The 19,180-nt window shown below is 44.6% G+C and overlaps 1 protein-coding gene across 4 annotated transcripts in view; it reads left to right on the top strand.

The window, feature by feature from the left end:
- TDRD12 (tudor domain containing 12) overlaps positions 1 to 19,180 on the top strand; it is a 3,388,409-nt gene that overhangs the window by 2,161,731 nt on the left and 1,207,498 nt on the right. For all 4 annotated transcript variants that reach the window (XM_078668261.1, XM_078668260.1, XM_078668262.1 and 1 more), the window contains one exon: positions 1,820 to 1,937. In XM_078668261.1, coding sequence (XP_078524387.1) covers positions 1,820 to 1,937 — 118 coding nt within the window. The remainder of the gene's footprint in view (positions 1 to 1,819; positions 1,938 to 19,180) is intronic.

Here is a 19,180-nt window from a genome sequence, read left to right on the forward strand (position 1 = left end):
TACGCCTGCTGGTGGAACAAGTTGGTGGCATGGTGCACGGCAAAGGCTGTGGATCCCCTTTCTGCCCCTCTTTTGGAAGTTCTCTTGTTCCTTCTTTCTTTAGCCCAGGAGGGCTCTGCTCTGGGCACTATCAAGGGCTATCTTTCAGTCATCTCTGCCTTCCTTTGGCTACCAGATCAACCATATTTTTTCAAGTCCCCGGTACTTAACAGTTTCTTAAAAGGCTTAGCTAATCTTTTTCCTCCAATCCGCTTTGTTATGCCTCAGTGGGACTTGAATTTTGTTCTTACCTATTTAATGTGCTCTCCCTTTGAGCTTCTTCGTAACTGTTCTTTAAGACTCTTGTCTCTTAAGACTGCTTTCCTGGTAGCCATCCCTTCTGCTAGAAGGGTGAGTGAGCTCTAAGCTCTTTCTTCCAAACCTCCTTTCCTGTCTGTCCATCCGGACAAGATGGTTCTCAGGACCATCTATCTTTCCTTCCTTAGGTGGTCACTGCCATCCACATCGGGCAGACCATTACTTTGACCACCTTCTTTCCGCCTCCATGGTCTGGACCCAAAACGTGCGCTATCTTTCTATTTGGATCACACAAAACAATTCCGGGTGGATGATCAACTCTTTGTTGGCTACCTGGGCGCCAAGAAAGGTGAGGTGGTACACAAACGCTCCATTTCTCAATGAGTAGTTTTGTGTATTAAGGCATGTTATTCTCTGGCTTAAAAAGAGCCTCCAGTCGGGCTACGCCCCCATTCTACCAGGGCGACGGCAGTCACTACTGCTGTGGGAAGAGGAGTTCCTCTAAATGACATCTGTTAGGCAGCCACGTGGGCATCGCTGCACATGTTTACAAAACACTTCTGCCTGGACAGCCAAGTCTGGAGAGACGGCTTCTTTGGCCGTTCTGTTCTCAGGACTTTCTGATGTGATCTTGTTTCTCAGACCCACCACCGGTGTTGGTATGGCTGGTGTATCTATTCTAAGGTAAGGAATCTATAACTAACGCGTTTCTTTCAGATGAACAACTTACTTACCTTTGGTAACGATATATCTGTAAGAAACATTAGTTGGTTATAGATTCTTTTCCGCCCCGTTCTGCAAACTGATTTGTAGGGTTAAGGACTTCCTTTCAGGGCCCTAGTTTTTTGCACCAGTGGTCAGTGTCTTGCATGGCTCTGCGTTTCTGGTGCGAAAAGTCGTGTACAGAACTGATGTCAGCGCACCAGTGCAGCGTCTAAGTAGCTACCGCAACGTCATCCCAGCGACCATGATGATGGACGCGGAGCGGACCGTCGCCACCTTCCGATGCGCAGAGGTACTACTGACAAAAAAACTTTCCGGATTAAGTCTGACACCTGGGGGTAATTCTAAGGTAAGGAATCTATAACTAACTAATGTTTCTTACAGATATATTGCAACCTTTAGTCATATAAAAATTCACTTTAGAATACCACATTATTGTCTCTCCGTGATGTTCTTCATACTAAACAGTTTTTCTTTGTACTAAGCTTTACATTCTTCTCAAATTCACCTTCCAGAGCCACCGAATTACTTTCTGGATGAGCTTGTCCAAGTGCATCCTATTCCTTCCATTTGTAGTGCCAAACCTGAGATATTAGCTCCATTCTCAAAATCTGGTGTGGTGCTTTTTGCAGTCACATGCAACGCATGAGTTAGGGTGAAATGAGCATCATGTTCATCTCTCCATTTGTACCTTGCAGGGCAGGTATCTTGTGTTCTTGTAAAGCACTATATTTAGAAAATATTTCAATTGGTGATTTATGTTTTAGTGAAAAACTCATTTTGTCCTTCATATCTGCAGGCTGTGGAAAGCAGTTCAATATTTTGCTTGAAAATTCATGAAAATCTTACTTTTCTTTACAACCAAGTAGTTGAGCATTGGAATAAACTATACACTTGTGGCACCCATGTTGTTTTAGGTAAGTCCCTATAGTATCTTCTATTGTATGTACTAGAAATATGGGCCTGTGGTCCATTAAGAATGAACATTATGAGCACTGTTAGGTTGACAATTATTATATGGCAGCATAAACTCTGAGAAGTGGGTAGAATTGTATTCCTGAATACTATTGAGATAGTCAATTGACCTGACTTGTGTACGAGTGAAGTTTTGCTATAAAAAGTGTTACCTGCATTTTCACCTCCTCCTGGCGCTACCTTGGTACCGGAAAATTGGAAATACCATTCCTGAGTTTGAAGTTGGCACTATCGCTCCAGAATCTACTCCAGATTTGACATCACAGAGCATTTTGTTACCACCCAGCACGCTGCTCCTTTCCTCCCTTTCTCTTGTACGTGATCTGGAGTTGCTTTCATCAAATCTTTACCACTAAAGCTATCTTTTGCAGTATATGGATTAAAGAATAAATGAAGAGATATGTTCAGGCATGTGTGCTGTAGATACACATGCTTTGCATACTCCTGCCATGTAGTGTTGGGTCCGAATGTTTGCAAGTAGTTTTTCTTTGAAGAAGTCTTTCAAGTCATGATGCAGGTGACTCCTCTTTTTGGTGATGGTGTGCATGGGCATCGACTCCATTGTCAGATAGTTTTTTTCCGCCATCTGGTTTGGACATGTATTGCTGCGCTCCGGAACGAAATTGTTGTTCAGGTTCCCTCGGTGCGCAATCCACTCTACCCTCGACAGTATTGCTTTGTCACATTTCCCACTTCTCCGCGTATTGTTTCGCTTAACGAATCCTTAATTTTGGATCGAAAACTTTGTAGACGGCCTTTGGGCCTGACCGTGTCAGTACAGTCTTCTGTTGATGGAAGAATCTCTGTTTAAATTCTGTCCTTTGTGCCACGTTAAGTATCCTCTCACCAACTCACATAAAGTGTTTAACGTGTGTTTGTCTGCAGAGCACAAAAAAAACAACTGCAACACTTGTAAATCTTCTCGGTCCAAAAACACTCTCCGGGATCAACGGGCTCCACCACGTGAAATACAACATCAGAATATTTATCACACTCCGGATATCTTCAGTGAAGAATCTAACCTTGAAAATGTCGAAGCTGCAGAACAAGAGGAATAGGCCATCTCGGTTCCAGAGACGAATTCGGAACTCGATATAGACATGGAGCTTGAAGACGTGCCTCTGGGACTGGGTGCCGTGAGTACCAAACACTCCTTCCCCCTTAAGCTTATACCCAAAACTCATAAGACTTCGTCACCATCTCTGCCTTCTGGCCAAGGTCGGCACCGAAATGATATTTCTTACGCCCCGCCTTCCGGCTTGGCACGGAATCCGATTTCAAGCCTGCTGGCTCGGTACGGAGTTGACCGAAATCCTCTTCAGATCTGAAACCTTCCAATTTGAAACCCAAAGCCAAAATCTTCCGCTCCTAAAAGCAAGTCCATCCCGGCATCAAAACCTTCGGTGCCGAAATCAAAAGACAGCCGTTTTGAACCTTCTGACTCTAATTTTGACATTGTTCATCCCAAGCTGGTTCCCAAACAAAAGATTTATATCAATCCTGATACAGGACATATTCATGCTAAATCTACAGTTAAACGCAAGCTTCCTTCTGAGAACTCTAACTATAAGAATTCTTTAAAGAAAACGAAGGATGTGGCTACCAGTCCTGTTTATCCTGTGCCACCATCCCCTCCATTTCCACCCTCTTCTCCACATCTAGATCTTCTACATATTGTGGTAAATAAATAAATAATACCCTATTTTTGACTAGGCATATATCATAACAGATAGCTCAATAAATAAGAGTCAAGATTCGAGGTAGTAGGAGTTTTTGCAGGTTTAATACAGCATAAGGACAGGAACAGGACAACCTGCATAGGAACAGGGGCCCAGCAGGGGAAAAGAGGCCCAGCAGCTGCTGGGGCTGGGTCTGGGATGAGCGCGCTGGCGTTTAATAACAATACATGAGTTTATATACATAACGCAAACACATAGCATTACATTGCGGTAGGCGTAGCAGTGGGTGGAGCAGAAGGCGTGACGCGTAGCAGTCGCGAAAGATAAGAGTAAAAGTAGGTGTAACTGGGCGTATACATAGACATGTGGTGCAAACGTAACAGAATATGTCATGAATGGGGCGGAAACATTGGAGGGGGCTACCTAAGGAGCCGGGACCTCTAATCTGGTGGTGCGCGTAAACTGACAATGACGTATTACTAGGAGAAGCTGGGGGCTATGAACTCTGTGCTAGGAGCAGAGACTAAAGTCTGGAAAGTCGGAGCGACATGTACCTAAACCCTATCTAGTATCTGATGTTTAGGGAACATGTTGATATAAACTAGAAGTTATGAGGGGAAAGGCTAACTTGATTCTAAGACTGGACCATGCATTATTCTACATGTAGTGCGTGATGAAGAATATTAAATGACCATTAAATGCAGTGTTTCTCTAACGTGGAGCCGAATAGGCTAGACAATGACGGAAACTATTGATGCAGTTCAGTAGCTTTAGGAATGCAGAGAAGGAGGACTGAACTGATAACTGGAACTATAACATACTTTTGGCAGACTCAGAGGCAGAGCCAAGCTGCACCGGGCACTGCGAGGCAGGAAGTAAGTGAAAGGTCGAGGATACAGGTGGGGGCTGTATCGCTCCTCAGCGAGGCTTCAGGAGACAGGAGCTGAATCTGATGTCCAGGCCCTGTTGAGGCCTAGAAACGGGGACTTTATAATGGAATAACGTGCACACTGAGAAACGTGGCAACGTAGCTTTACATAGGCCTGATATTCGTATTATTCACGAGGACTGGAAACTGGCATACTAGAGGTGGACACAACTGTAATTGCGTCATTAATCAGACATGGGGAATGCATATGCATATTGGTCATGCACACATAACATATGATGGATGACACGTAGGGACACAGAACATGACAAAATTTACTTTTCCACATTCCCTCCTTGTCACTACGTTTCCATCAGGAAACATCAATATTCATGATACCATCTATCATTTCACACAGTATCATTTGCTCGTCTCGAATTGTCTTGGAACGAGATTTAGAACGGGGCTTGGGACTAGGAATACAAGAGGTAGCACAAATGCCGCAAATCGCAGGGCCACATTGTATACAGAGGCAGCAGCTAATTATGATCGCTACTGCAATACCTAGAAAGGACAGGAGTTTCCATCCCCATGCGGAAATTATATTCCAGAACCAACCGGACCATGTCCAGGTGCCTGGATCTTGGTGTAACAGATGGGCAATTTTATGGAGTCTGGTTATAGCTGAATAAACAGACGGCGCGTTATTTGGAATGAAAATGCAGCAACTAGATCCGATGACTCTACAGGCCCCGCCCCTATCGGCCAGTATGACGTCAAGGACGAGACGATTCTGTAAAACGACAATTCTCATAAAGGATTGTTCTTCGGTTAAGTTACCTAGAGCGGAGGCAGTCTCATCTACTACAGCTTCAAGGGTTCTTGTTAATCTACGAATTAGCTTACTGTTTACAATTGTACCTAAATAAGGGAACACACCTTTATCTATATCAATAAATTGTTCTGCAGCAGTTTCAGTATAATCGACAATCGGGAGATTTCTCTTGTGTCTAGTATGTACTAGGAAGGAATTCCTATGGTAGTCAGGTGGGGCTAGAAAAACTGGTGGCAGTAGGAGAGCAATGTAACAGGTTCCCTCCCAATCGAGGGGCAGACAAACATATGCGGTTTGACCACAAACAAAATAAGAATGACGTGAAGCTTTAAAAATAGATTTCCCACTGTCACTATACTTGACAATAGTAGTACATTCACTATGTCCTACATGTACAGAACCCTTATTTCGGACACATAATTCGCCTTTGACTGGTAGTACTGAAATAGCAGGTGAGTCTGGAGTAGTATCAGACTGAACATTCAGGACCATGAAATTCGACGAATAATTACCTAAATTATATACTTCATTTTCTAGATCTAAACCTGTTCGGTGGGGGGAACCTTGCTTGTCTGGGAAACATGTACTGTTAAGAAAAGACATATCTGTTGAGGAGGACGTTAACGTGGACCATGCTCCACACGAACCATTATGTGAGAATGGATAAGGAAAAAGTGGCAGAACTCCCTTCGGTGTCTGGAAAGGGGGGAGTCGACCACACACCCAACAATTAGTGGCATTGCTGGTCTGGTGTGAGTAATGTAACGTGCGGATGAAAGAATTATTACGCATAGCGAGGCGGTAAGAATATTCGTGAGGAGACAGGTCACCAAACGTGTGCTCTACTGTAGCATTAGCAGACTTATTTACATGGAGATACAGAAAAAATGCATAACTAGTGCAGGAAATCAAAATGCTGAGAAATAATATGAAACTTAGAAAAACGATACATTTGATCGAGTTCTTGCTAACTCTCTCACTATGGGGGTCTATTTTATACATGTCAGAAACAGTCTAACCGTTTCACCTAGGGGAGGACTTAGACAATCAAACTGACTGACTTATTTTACTAGACCGGAGCTTTAACTTATACTCCTGCTGCGGAGTTTTCTCTACCAAGGGAGGGATTGTATCAATGTCATTTGCGGGACAGTCCTTGAGAGCAATGTTTTGGCAGGTCTTGATATCCTGGGAAATGTTCTTAAAGACGGGTTTCAGTCCTTTAAAAAGTTTAACGTGAGAAAGGTGTATCCATCCTTTTCGGCCTTCCAACTGTACGGCTGTACGGGTGGTGAGGAGGACCTGACGGGGCTCCTTCCATCGAGGCTCCAGCGGACTTGATCTGTCAAAGTTCCGGACCATCACCATGGAACCTGGAACAATTTCGTGCGGTGCCACCTCGGTATTGTCTGGAAATGCGGCAGCAACCTGTGAACGACATGAGTTGAGGGCAGACATCAAGGAAGCTAGGTAATCTGTCAACATATTACATGAAACATCAGTAATACTTCGGGGTCTAGGAGTACCCCACATGTTAGGGGGGCGGCCGAATACGACCTCATACGGGGACAGACCTGATCTGGAATGTGCGACCATGCGCATATAAAACAAAGCAACTGGCAGAGCTACTAGCCAGTCCACACCCTTATCTTTACACACTTTTGCAATACGGATTTTCAGAGTCTGATTATGTCTCTCGACTAGACCGGCTGCTTCAGGATGGCGTACACAATGAAACTTCCACTGGTACCCTAATAACAGGGAAACGTGCTTCATTAGTTCTGAGGAGAATGGCTGGCCGTTATCAGAATATACGACTCTAGGGAGTCCATATCGAGGGAAGAATTCACGAACCAACTGCTTGGCAGTGGTCGCGGCTGTGTAATCTGGGACTGGATATGCTTCTGTCCATCTGGACAAAGCGCATACAACTACAAGGACATACTTGAAACCTCGACATCGCTCCATCTGAATATAATCCATCTGGAGGACTTCAAAAGGGTGGTCAGGAGGCTGGAAACCACCTTGTTCCACCGGGACACTTTTACCTGGATTAAACTGACAACATATCATACAGGTACGGACTTTCTGCTTGGCTGCAGCTCGTAAATGCTTGTTGAACCAAATGTTCTGGATACTGTCTAACATAGCTTTTTCTCCTAAATGTGCTGGACTATGTGCGGTATTAATAATGACTTGAACCATAGAGTCGGGGAGAAACCATGTGGCTCTACCCTTCGTTAACCATCCTTGATCTGTCTGGACCCCTCCTTGTTCGGACCATTTCTTGATTTCATCGGGAGTAGCATGTAACTGGATATCTATGACATCTTGTGTAGGGTCCTTAACTGTCATACATGTAGTCGGATCTGGAGTGTGTGTCATGTTAACTGGACTGTCTGGAGTCTGTGCTGTAAGCTTGGCTGTGCGATCTGCTAGATCATTACCTTGAGAAATAATGTCAGTAACTTTCGTATGGGCTTTGCATTTCATGATAGCAATGGATGTCGGTAAATGTATGGCATCTAACAGAGCTTGAATAAGGAGACCATGCTGAATCTTGGTTCCATGAGAAGTCATGAAACCTCTCTCCTGCCAGAGCACTCCGAAGTCGTGTACAACTCCAAATGCGTAACGTGAATCTGTATAAACATTAACTTTCAGGTTCTTGGCGTGTATGCAGGCTTGTGTCAGAGCAACTAGCTCTGCTGCTTGAGCGGACAGGGTATCAATACGGTGTGTTTCAATAACTTCGGTGTCAGTAGTCACTGCATACGCGGCGACTAGTTCTCCGGTACTTGTTCTCATACATGAACCGTCCACATAAAGTGTCAGGTCGGAGTCTGGTAACGGAATATCTGTCAGGTCTTGTCTTGGCTTTGTCGTAATGTTGACTACTTCCACACAGTCATGTGTGGCAGAATTTGAACTAACTGATGGTAACAGTGTAGCAGGATTCAGGACGTTGCAGCGTCTGATTTCTATGTGTGGCTGGAACAGTGTCAATTCATAACCTGTTAAACGTGCAATTGTCAAGTGCTGAGTTTGTGTTCGGTTTAACAGAACTTCCACGGAGTGTGGAACTTGTACTGTCAAGGAGTGTCCTAAGACTATGGAATCACTTTGTCTGATAGCTAGTGCTGTGGCTGCAACTGACTTGAGGCACGCAGGCAACGCCTGGGCGACTGGATCTAATGTGCTCGAAAAATAAGCACAGGGCTTGTATTGTCCTGCTTGATCTTGTGTGAGAACAGATAATGCTGTACCTTCACGTTCAGTAACGAAAAGTGTAAAAGGCTTACTGTAGTTCGGTGTAGCTAGAACTGGAGCTTGACATAGGGCTTTCTTTAACTCGTTGAAACTAAGTGTATGTTCAAATGTCCAAGGGAGAACAGTCGATACGGCTGCCTCCTGTGTCGTTAACTGTATCAGTGACTTGGCTAGAAATGCATACTGGGGAATCCATTGTCTACAATAAGAAGTAAGGCCAATAAAAGCACGTACCTCCTTCTGGGTTCTGGGCTGGGGAAGACTCGCTATTAACTGGATGCGGTCTGGTGTCAACTGCCTACCCCTCTTGGACAGCAAGTGTCCTAAGTATACCACTTGCTGGACACAGAATTGAAGCTTCGAAGGGGACACCTTGTGCCCCATCTCGGCTAGGAAATACAAAACCGTGAGTGACGCTCGCTCGCAGTCACGTTCAGAACGGGCTGTGATCAGTAGATCATCGACATACTGGAGCAGGGCAGTGTCAGTTGGCATGTGAATATTGTCTAGTTGTCTCTTGAGTGCTTGACTGTAAATACTAGGGCTTTCTGTGAAACCTTGAGGAGCGCGTGTAAACATATAGCTCCTTCCATTTAAACAAAATCCGAAAAGAAACTGGCTGTCTGGATGAATTGGAACACTAAAAAATGCATTCTTGAGGTCGATTACTGTGAAGAACGTGGCTTCGGAATCAATGGCTGTCAGTAGGGAAGAGATGTCTGGGACAACTGGGTACTGCGGAATAATACATTTATTAAGCTCTCGTAAATCAATCACTAATCGATATACTGGGGGTGCATTTGGATCAGTACGTTTCATGACTGGAATGATCGGAGAGTTACATACGTTGGAGTCAGTTTCTACAACTACTCCTTGAGCGATGAGCTCGTCAATAATTTTGGATAAGGCTGCTACAGCCTCAGGTGGCAATCTGTACTGTCTGATACGTGGTAACACTACACCTGGTTTGAGGGTCACACGATAGGGTGTGATTTGCATGTAACCTACATCAGTTGGACCTTGCGCCCATAAATGCTGCGGAACATTAGACAGTCTGGAATCAAAATCTCGTAATACATAGTGACCCTTAAAGTCACGTAGGAACAGACGTATTCCCTCTGGGGAACAACATATAACTGCACCTAATTCTTTCAGTGTTTTAATGCCTAATAGATTTTCTGGACATGACTTAGTAAGTAGCAGATCAGTAGTGCGGGACAATGGACCTACTTCTAGAGTAACTGGCTTTGAAATCTCATTTATGATAGGCTTTCCTGAAAATCCAAGGGAAACATTTCTAGAGCCTGAGAGCGGAGCCCCTGGAACTTCGGCATGACTAATTGTGGTCCTACTTGCCCCTGTATCAATCAAAAACTTTCTGTCTTTCCCTAATACTTGACTGTGAACATAGGGACCTTCTTGATCTACAGGTATCTCGATGAGAGGCAAGCCTACCTCCCTCTCTAGGCTGTTTCATGAATATGGCTGGTACTCTGGATACTCAGACTGTGCATACTGGTACATCTGCGATGTGACATGCTGTGTTGCAGCAATAGGCTGCGGTGCTGGAACTGTCTGTGGTGCATTCTGTGACTGAGGAGTCTGTGAAACTTGTTCTTGTCTAGGCGGACGTGGTCTTTCTTTAGTCTTACCAGTAGCTATGTTGTGTTTCAGAACTGCACACTCATTTATAAAATGACCTGGCTGTTTACAATAATTGCAGTTCCCTTTAACGGGAGCTGCAGGATGACTGGCTTGATTCGGACCCCTCTTCTGACTGTCTTGAGGAACAGATTGTGCAACTAGCACTTTCATTTTCGTGTCTTTCATACGTTTTCTTTCGTGTTCTTGCTCTTCCCTGATTCTATTCTGGTGATACTGGAGCATCTGGAGCATCTGGGACGGAGTATTAGCTTGCCAGGTGCTTTCGACTTTCAAAACTCGGTTTTTAATTGGTGGACTTGAATTCTCGACTAATTTAGTAACAAAAAGGTGAGGGTATGACTCACTACTTGCCTTGAGACCACTGTTGATACTGAAACATTTTTCAAATCTAGAATAAAAATCACTAATATCTTCATCTTGTTTCTGTTTACAGGCTGAGATTGCATCCCAGTCTTCTTTTCTAGTTGTCAATAATCTGGGTAAAACTTGTATCAGTAATTCTGGTAATTCTTTACATTTTTCTCCAAGACCGGTACCTGGTACTCGTGCCTTGTCTTCAGCTTCTAGAACTGTCCAATCGATCTTTTTCTCTCCCACCTCCCATTCTTTTTCCTTTAGCTTTTCATACACCCCTGCGGGCAACAGGACCTTTAACATTTTAATGATATCTGGGTAAGTGTATTCTCCCATACGGAGCATGTCTTTTAATTCTCTATGGAACCCTGCTGGATCTTTGTCATGACAGGGAATTAATTTCTTCATCTCAAGGAGTTCCATCTTTGTGATTGGAGTGTATACAAACACTCGTTGCATTTCGCCACCCGTTCCTCTGACTGGGTGGACTTCTCGTAACGGATTCTGTCTGTCTATGTAGAATGATTTACTTTCTGGGGGTGAGACATGAACAAAATGCGGGTTCAGAAACGTTCTATATTTGTGGCGCTGTTCTAGAATGACACTAATTAAATCGGTACCTAGACCTCTCCATTTGTACTGGAGTAATTCGTTCAGGATATCATGTAACGGACCTGGATCAGAGTGCTGACCCTCATACAAAGTAATGAGGTGCTGAATCATATACATACCCACCAGTCGCTGCTCGGCTGGGGGCATTTTCAGAAACATTTGTGCCACTATTTCGTCTGGAAAAGTGGTAGAATCAGTAATCCATCGGACTGCTGATCGGACTAGTTCTTGTTCATGCATAGTACTTAACTCACTATAACCGATTCGTGATTTCAGAATGTGATCGGTAGCCTGAAATACCTGTTCTAGGGAACCTTGTTCTGGTGCTGGATGATGGAAAATAGACTTGTGTTCTAGACGTAAATGGCGATCTGGAAATCTAGATTTTCCTACATACGCTATTCTGGCAGTATTCTCGTCGTCTTCCTCTTCAGGATCAGAGGTACTTTCTTTCTCGCTTACTTGTGCGGCTTTACGCTGTTCGTGTATCTTTATTATTTCTCTACGGATTTTCTTGTACATACTTTCCATGGCACTAATGGTATTGTGCTTTCCTTCGGCTATATTATCACTCCACTTTGTCAGAGTTTTCATTTCGGCTGGATCTTTAGACGGGTAATCTTGTTCTCTTATTAGACAATTAATTAAGAACTTTAATATCATACGCTGAATCTCGGCTTTCCTTTGAGACATGGCATCACTAATACTTTCTGGATCATCCCCTGTACGGATGAAACGATATATTCTGTCTAGATCTTCTTTCATATTCGGCAAGGTGACTAGATACTCGGTCACCCTCCTTATGCGTACGGAATATAAAACCATATTAAATTCACCTGGAACTGGGTCATAGACACATTCGCCAAGGGTTTGCCTGATTTCTGCAACAGACTTATTACTTTTAGGAGTACGCTGTGATGCTTGAGCATGTAATTCGAGTGCTGATAAACGCTTGTATGGCGGCGGGGTTTGAGGAAGACCTCCCCCTGCGGCCCCTATACTGGAATCATCAACTGATGCTTTCCGTCCTGGCAGGGTCGGTAATTGTAACGTGGGCTGGACTTGTATGGCGGGCTGACCCGGGGGGGCTGTTAAGGGCACCCCGGTGTCTGGAGGAGCAGGAAGTGCCTGATTTACAGGGACAGGCAGAGTGCGAACAGGATTTGCATATTCGGGGACTGTGTCGTCCAAATAGGACGAAATAAAAATATCAGCTGCGGTCGGTTTGTGACGTAGCTTGGTCGGAACTAGTGGTGGCGGGAAATTACTGGATGCCTCTGGGGTCACTTTTGGCAAGCCCTCAGCAAGAAGAGGATACATACCCTTAATGAGGGCATGCCTCTGTCTGTCTGATTGCTCAGTTCTAACTTGTTCACCTATCTCGATTAATTCTCTTTCTTGGGCTCGTTCTTGGGATTCTCTACTTAGTTCTGACTTTCTGATTTCTTTTTCGGTTCTTTTATGAGCTTCTTTGCGCCATAACTCGATGGCATCTTTCTGTGACTGTCTGGCTTTCTTTTTCCATAATGCTTTTTCTACTCGCATGATGCACTCGGCATCCCATGTACCCGATACGGGCCATCTATACTTTTCTTCTAACTGTTTGGTATAATCTACCCATAAATCTAGATACAATATGGCGCTTATGCCATGTTTCTGATACATAAAGTGACCTGGACTGTCCCTCGGCGGAACAGGAACTGCTTCTTCTAACAAACCCTTTCTAGTTTTTAACTGACGTAGTCTCGAAAAGAGAGACATTGTAAACTTGAATCGGAACACAATACAATAAACGAGGAACAATAACAATTGGGAAAACAATTCAGGCATACCACGACATTGGAAATACATTGAACAACATCATAACATTACAGTTCGGACAGAATATTACCTGGAATACTGAGAACAGAAACATAAGAATTTCTCGAGAACGGAACAGACTAGAGTTACTGGATGCACTGCTGAAACAGTACGGAACATACCGGTCCCATAAAGGGACGCATCAAGACCCGTATCCACCTAGGTGAACACTTCGTTTGTGGGCCTGGGTACCACCTACCCACGGACCAGAGTCAATTTAGATTGACCCTGTCTAGATACTACCCCAGTAATGGTACTCACCGGGCAGCAAGAACGGAAGGCCTTGGACTGGACTGCTACGACGACGGACGACGAACTTCGGACTTCAGTTACGGGTGGGCCTCCGGATACCTCGGACCTTGGACTCTTGGCTTGGGCTCTGGTCGGGACTCGCCGCGTTCCTCCACCGTCTCGTTTGGATGCTGGACCGCCTCCTCCGTCTCCTCCGTGGGCCTGAGGGATACTTGAAGCAGAAATATCTGCACGTGGCCGGTATGGTTCCGTCACGGCTGCAGAGGGTCAGGGGGTCGGCGTGGCTTCACCGACGCGTGGGGAAAGGGCAAGTCCCTATTCGGGCGCCATTATGTGGTAAATAAATAAATAATACCCTATTTTTGACTAGGCATATATCATAACAGATAGCTCAATAAATAAGAGTCAAGATTCGAGGTAGTAGGAGTTTTTGCAGGTTTAATACAGCATAAGGACAGGAACAGGACAACCTGCATAGGAACAGGGGCCCAGCAGGGGAAAAGAGGCCCAGCAGCTGCTGGGGCTGGGTCTGGGATGAGCGCGCTGGCGTTTAATAACAATACATGAGTTTATATACATAACGCAAACACATAGCATTACATTGCGGTAGGCGTAGCAGTGGGTGGAGCAGAAGGCGTGACGCGTAGCAGTCGCGAAAGATAAGAGTAAAAGTAGGTGTAACTGGGCGTATACATAGACATGTGGTGCAAACGTAACAGAATATGTCATGAATGGGGCGGAAACATTGGAGGGGGCTACCTAAGGAGCCGGGACCTCTAATCTGGTGGTGCGCGTAAACTGACAATGACGTATTACTAGGAGAAGCTGGGGGCTATGAACTCTGTGCTAGGAGCAGACTAAAGTCTGGAAAGTCGGAGCGACATGTACCTAAACCCTATCTAGTATCTGATGTTTAGGGAACATGTTGATATAAACTAGAAGTTATGAGGGGAAAGGCTAACTTGATTCTAAGACTGGACCATGCATTATTCTACATGTAGTGCGTGATGAAGAATATTAAATGACCATTAAATGCAGTGTTTCTCTAACGTGGAGCCGAATAGGCTAGACAATGACGGAAACTATTGATGCAGTTCAGTAGCTTTAGGAATGCAGAGAAGGAGGACTGAACTGATAACTGGAACTATAACATACTTTTGGCAGACTCAGAGGCAGAGCCAAGCTGCACCGGGCACTGCGAGGCAGGAAGTAAGTGAAAGGTCGAGGATACAGGTGGGGGCTGTATCGCTCCTCAGCGAGGCTTCAGGAGACAGGAGCTGAATCTGATGTCCAGGCCCTGTTGAGGCCTAGAAACGGGGACTTTATAATGGAATAACGTGCACACTGAGAAACGTGGCAACGTAGCTTTACATAGGCCTGATATTCGTATTATTCACGAGGACTGGAAACTGGCATACTAGAGGTGGACACAACTGTAATTGCGTCATTAATCAGACATGGGGAATGCATATGCATATTGGTCATGCACACATAACATATGATGGATGACACGTAGGGACACAGAACATGACAAAATTTACTTTTCCACGGCCTTTGGGCCTGACCGTGTCAGTACAGTCTTCTGTTGATGGAAGAATCTCTGTTTAAATTCTGTCCTTTGTGCCACGTTAAGTATCCCCTCACCAACTCACATAAAGTGTTTAACGTGTGTTTGTCTGCAGAGCACAAAAAAAACAACTGCAACACTTGTAAATCTTCTCGGTCCAAAAACACTCTCCGGGATCAACGGGCTCCACCACGTGAAATACAACATCAGAATATTTATCACACTCCGGATATCTTCAGTGAAGAATCTAACCTTGAAAATGTCGAAGCTGCAGAACAAGAGGAATAGGCCATCTCGGTTCCAGAGACGAATTCGGAACTCGATATAGACATGGAGCTTGAAGACGTGCCTCTGGGACTGGGTGCCGTGAGTACCAAACACTCCTTCCCCCTTAAGCTTATACCCAAAACTCATAAGACTTCGTCACCATCTCTGCCTTCTGGCCAAGGTCGGCACCGAAATGATATTTCTTACGCCCCGCCTTCCGGCTTGGCACGGAATCCGATTTCAAGCCTGCTGGCTTGGTACGGAGTTGACCGAAATCCTCTTCAGATCTGAAACCTTCCAATTTGAAACCCAAAGCCAAAATCTTCCGCTCCTAAAAGCAAGTCCATCCCGGCATCAAAACCTTCGGTGCCGAAATCAAAAGACAGCCGTTTTGAACCTTCTGACTCTAATTTTGACATTGTTCATCCCAAGCTGGTTCCCAAACAAAAGATTTATATCAATCCTGATACAGGACATATTCATGCTAAATCTACAGTTAAACGCAAGCTTCCTTCTGAGAACTCTAACTATAAGAATTCTTTAAAGAAAACGAAGGATGTGGCTACCAGTCCTGTTTATCCTGTGCCACCATCCCCTCCATTTCCACCCTCTTCTCCACATCTAGATCTTCTACATATTGTGGTAAATAAATAAATAATACCCTATTTTTGACTAGGCATATATCATAACAGATAGCTCAATAAATAAGAGTCAAGATTCGAGGTAGTAGGAGTTTTTGCAGGTTTAATACAGCATAAGGACAGGAACAGGACAACCTGCATAGGAACAGGGGCCCAGCAGGGGAAAAGAGGCCCAGCAGCTGCTGGGGCTGGGTCTGGGATGAGCGCGCTGGCGTTTAATAACAATACATGAGTTTATATACATAACGCAAACACATAGCATTACATTGCGGTAGGCGTAGCAGTGGGTGGAGCAGAAGGCGTGACGCGTAGCAGTCGCGAAAGATAAGAGTAAAAGTAGGTGTAACTGGGCGTATACATAGACATGTGGTGCAAACGTAACAGAATATGTCATGAATGGGGCGGAAACATTGGAGGGGGCTACCTAAGGAGCCGGGACCTCTAATCTGGTGGTGCGCGTAAACTGACAATGACGTATTACTAGGAGAAGCTGGGGGCTATGAACTCTGTGCTAGGAGCAGAGACTAAAGTCTGGAAAGTCGGAGCGACATGTACCTAAACCCTATCTAGTATCTGATGTTTAGGGAACATGTTGATATAAACTAGAAGTTATGAGGGGAAAGGCTAACTTGATTCTAAGACTGGACCATGCATTATTCTACATGTAGTGCGTGATGAAGAATATTAAATGACCATTAAATGCAGTGTTTCTCTAACGTGGAGCCGAATAGGCTAGACAATGACGGAAACTATTGATGCAGTTCAGTAGCTTTAGGAATGCAGAGAAGGAGGACTGAACTGATAACTGGAACTATAACATACTTTTGGCAGACTCAGAGGCAGAGCCAAGCTGCACCGGGCACTGCGAGGCAGGAAGTAAGTGAAAGGTCGAGGATACAGGTGGGGGCTGTATCGCTCCTCAGCGAGGCTTCAGGAGACAGGAGCTGAATCTGATGTCCAGGCCCTGTTGAGGCCTAGAAACGGGGACTTTATAATGGAATAACGTGCACACTGAGAAACGTGGCAACGTAGCTTTACATAGGCCTGATATTCGTATTATTCACGAGGACTGGAAACTGGCATACTAGAGGTGGACACAACTGTAATTGCGTCATTAATCAGACATGGGGAATGCATATGCATATTGGTCATGCACACATAACATATGATGGATGACACGTAGGGACACAGAACATGACAAAATTTACTTTTCCACATTCCCTCCTTGTCACTACGTTTCCATCAGGAAACATCAATATTCATGATACCATCTATCATTTCACACAGTATCATTTGCTCGTCTCGAATTGTCTTGGAACGAGATTTAGAACGGGGCTTGGGACTAGGAATACAAGAGGTAGCACAAATGCCGCAAATCGCAGGGCCACATTGTATACAGAGGCAGCAGCTAATTATGATCGCTACTGCAATACCTAGAAAGGACAGGAGTTTCCATCCCCATGCGGAAATTATATTCCAGAACCAACCGGACCATGTCCAGGTGCCTGGATCTTGGTGTAACAGATGGGCAATTTTATGGAGTCTGGTTATAGCTGAATAAACAGACGGCGCGTTATTTGGAATGAAAATGCAGCAACTAGATCCGATGACTCTACAGGCCCCGCCCCTATCGGCCACTATGACGTCAAGGACGAGACGATTCTGTAAAACGACAATTCTCATAAAGGATTGTTCTTCGGTTAAGTTACCTAGAGCGGAGGCAGTCTCATCTACTACAGCTTCAAGGGTTCTTGTTAATCTACGAATTAGCTTACTGTTTACAATTGTACCTAAATAAGGGAACACACCTTTATCTATATCAATAAATTGTTCTGCAGCAGTTTCAGTATAATCGACAATCGGGAGATTTCTCTTGTGTCTAGTATGTACTAGGAAGGAATTCCTATGGTAGTCAGGTGGGGCTAGAAAAACTGGTGGCAGTAGGAGAGCAATGTAACAGGTTCCCTCCCAATCGAGGGGCAGACGAACATATGCGGTTTGACCACAAACAAAATAAGAATGACGTGAAGCTTTAAAAATAGATTTCCCACTGTCACTATACTTGACAATAGTAGTACATTCACTATGTCCTACATGTACAGAACCCTTATTTCGGACACATAATTCGCCTTTGACTGGTAGTACTGAAATAGCAGGTGAGTCTGGAGTAGTATCAGACTGAACATTCAGGACCATGAAATTCGACGAATAATTACCTAAATTATATACTTCATTTTCTAGATCTAAACCTGTTCGGTGGGGGGAACCTTGCTTGTCTGGGAAACATGTACTGTTAAGAAAAGACATATCTGTTGAGGAGGACGTTAACGTGGACCATGCTCCACACGAACCATTATGTGAGAATGGATAAGGAAAAAGTGGCAGAACTCCCTTCGGTGTCTGGAAAGGGGGGAGTCGACCACACACCCAACAATTAGTGGCATTGCTGGTCTGGTGTGAGTAATGTAACGTGCGGATGAAAGAATTATTACGCATAGCGAGGCGGTAAGAATATTCGTGAGGAGACAGGTCACTAAACGTGTGCTCTACTGTAGCATTAGCAGACTTATTTACATGGAGATACAGAAAAAATGCATAACTAGTGCAGGAAATCAAAATGCTGAGAAATAATATGAAACTTAGAAAAACAATACATTTGATCGAGTTCTTGCTAACTCTCTCACTATGGGGGTCTATTTTATACATGTCAGAAACAGTCTAACCGTTTCACCTAGGGGAGGACTTAGACAATCAAACTGACTGACTTATTTTACTAGACCGGAGCTTTAACTTATACTCCTGCTGCGGAGTTTTCTCTACCAAGGGAGGGATTGTATCAATGTCATTTGCGGGACAGTCCTTGAGAGCAATGTTTTGGCAGGTCTTGATATCCTGGGAAATGTTCTTAAAGACGGGTTTCAGTCCTTTAAAAAGTTTAACGTGAGAAAGGTGTATCCATCCTTTTCGGCCTTCCAACTTTACGGCTGTACGGGTGGTGAGGAGGACCTGACTGGGCTCCTTCCATCGAGGCTCCAGCGGACTTGATCTGTCAAAGTTCCGGACCATCACCATGGAACCTGGAACAATTTCGTGCGGTGCCACCTCGGTATTGTCTGGAAATGCGGCAGCAACCTGTGAACGACATGAGTTGAGGGCAGACATCAAGGAAGCTAGGTAATCTGTCAACATATTACATGAAACATCAGTAATACTTCGGGGTCTAGGAGTACCCCACATGTTAGGGGGGCGGCCGAATACGACCTCATACGGGGACAGACCTGATCTGGAATGTGCGACCATGCGCATATAAAACAA

Source organism: Lissotriton helveticus, chromosome 12 (genome assembly GCF_964261635.1).
Source record: "Lissotriton helveticus chromosome 12, aLisHel1.1, whole genome shotgun sequence".
Lineage (NCBI taxonomy): Eukaryota > Metazoa > Chordata > Amphibia > Caudata > Salamandridae > Lissotriton > Lissotriton helveticus.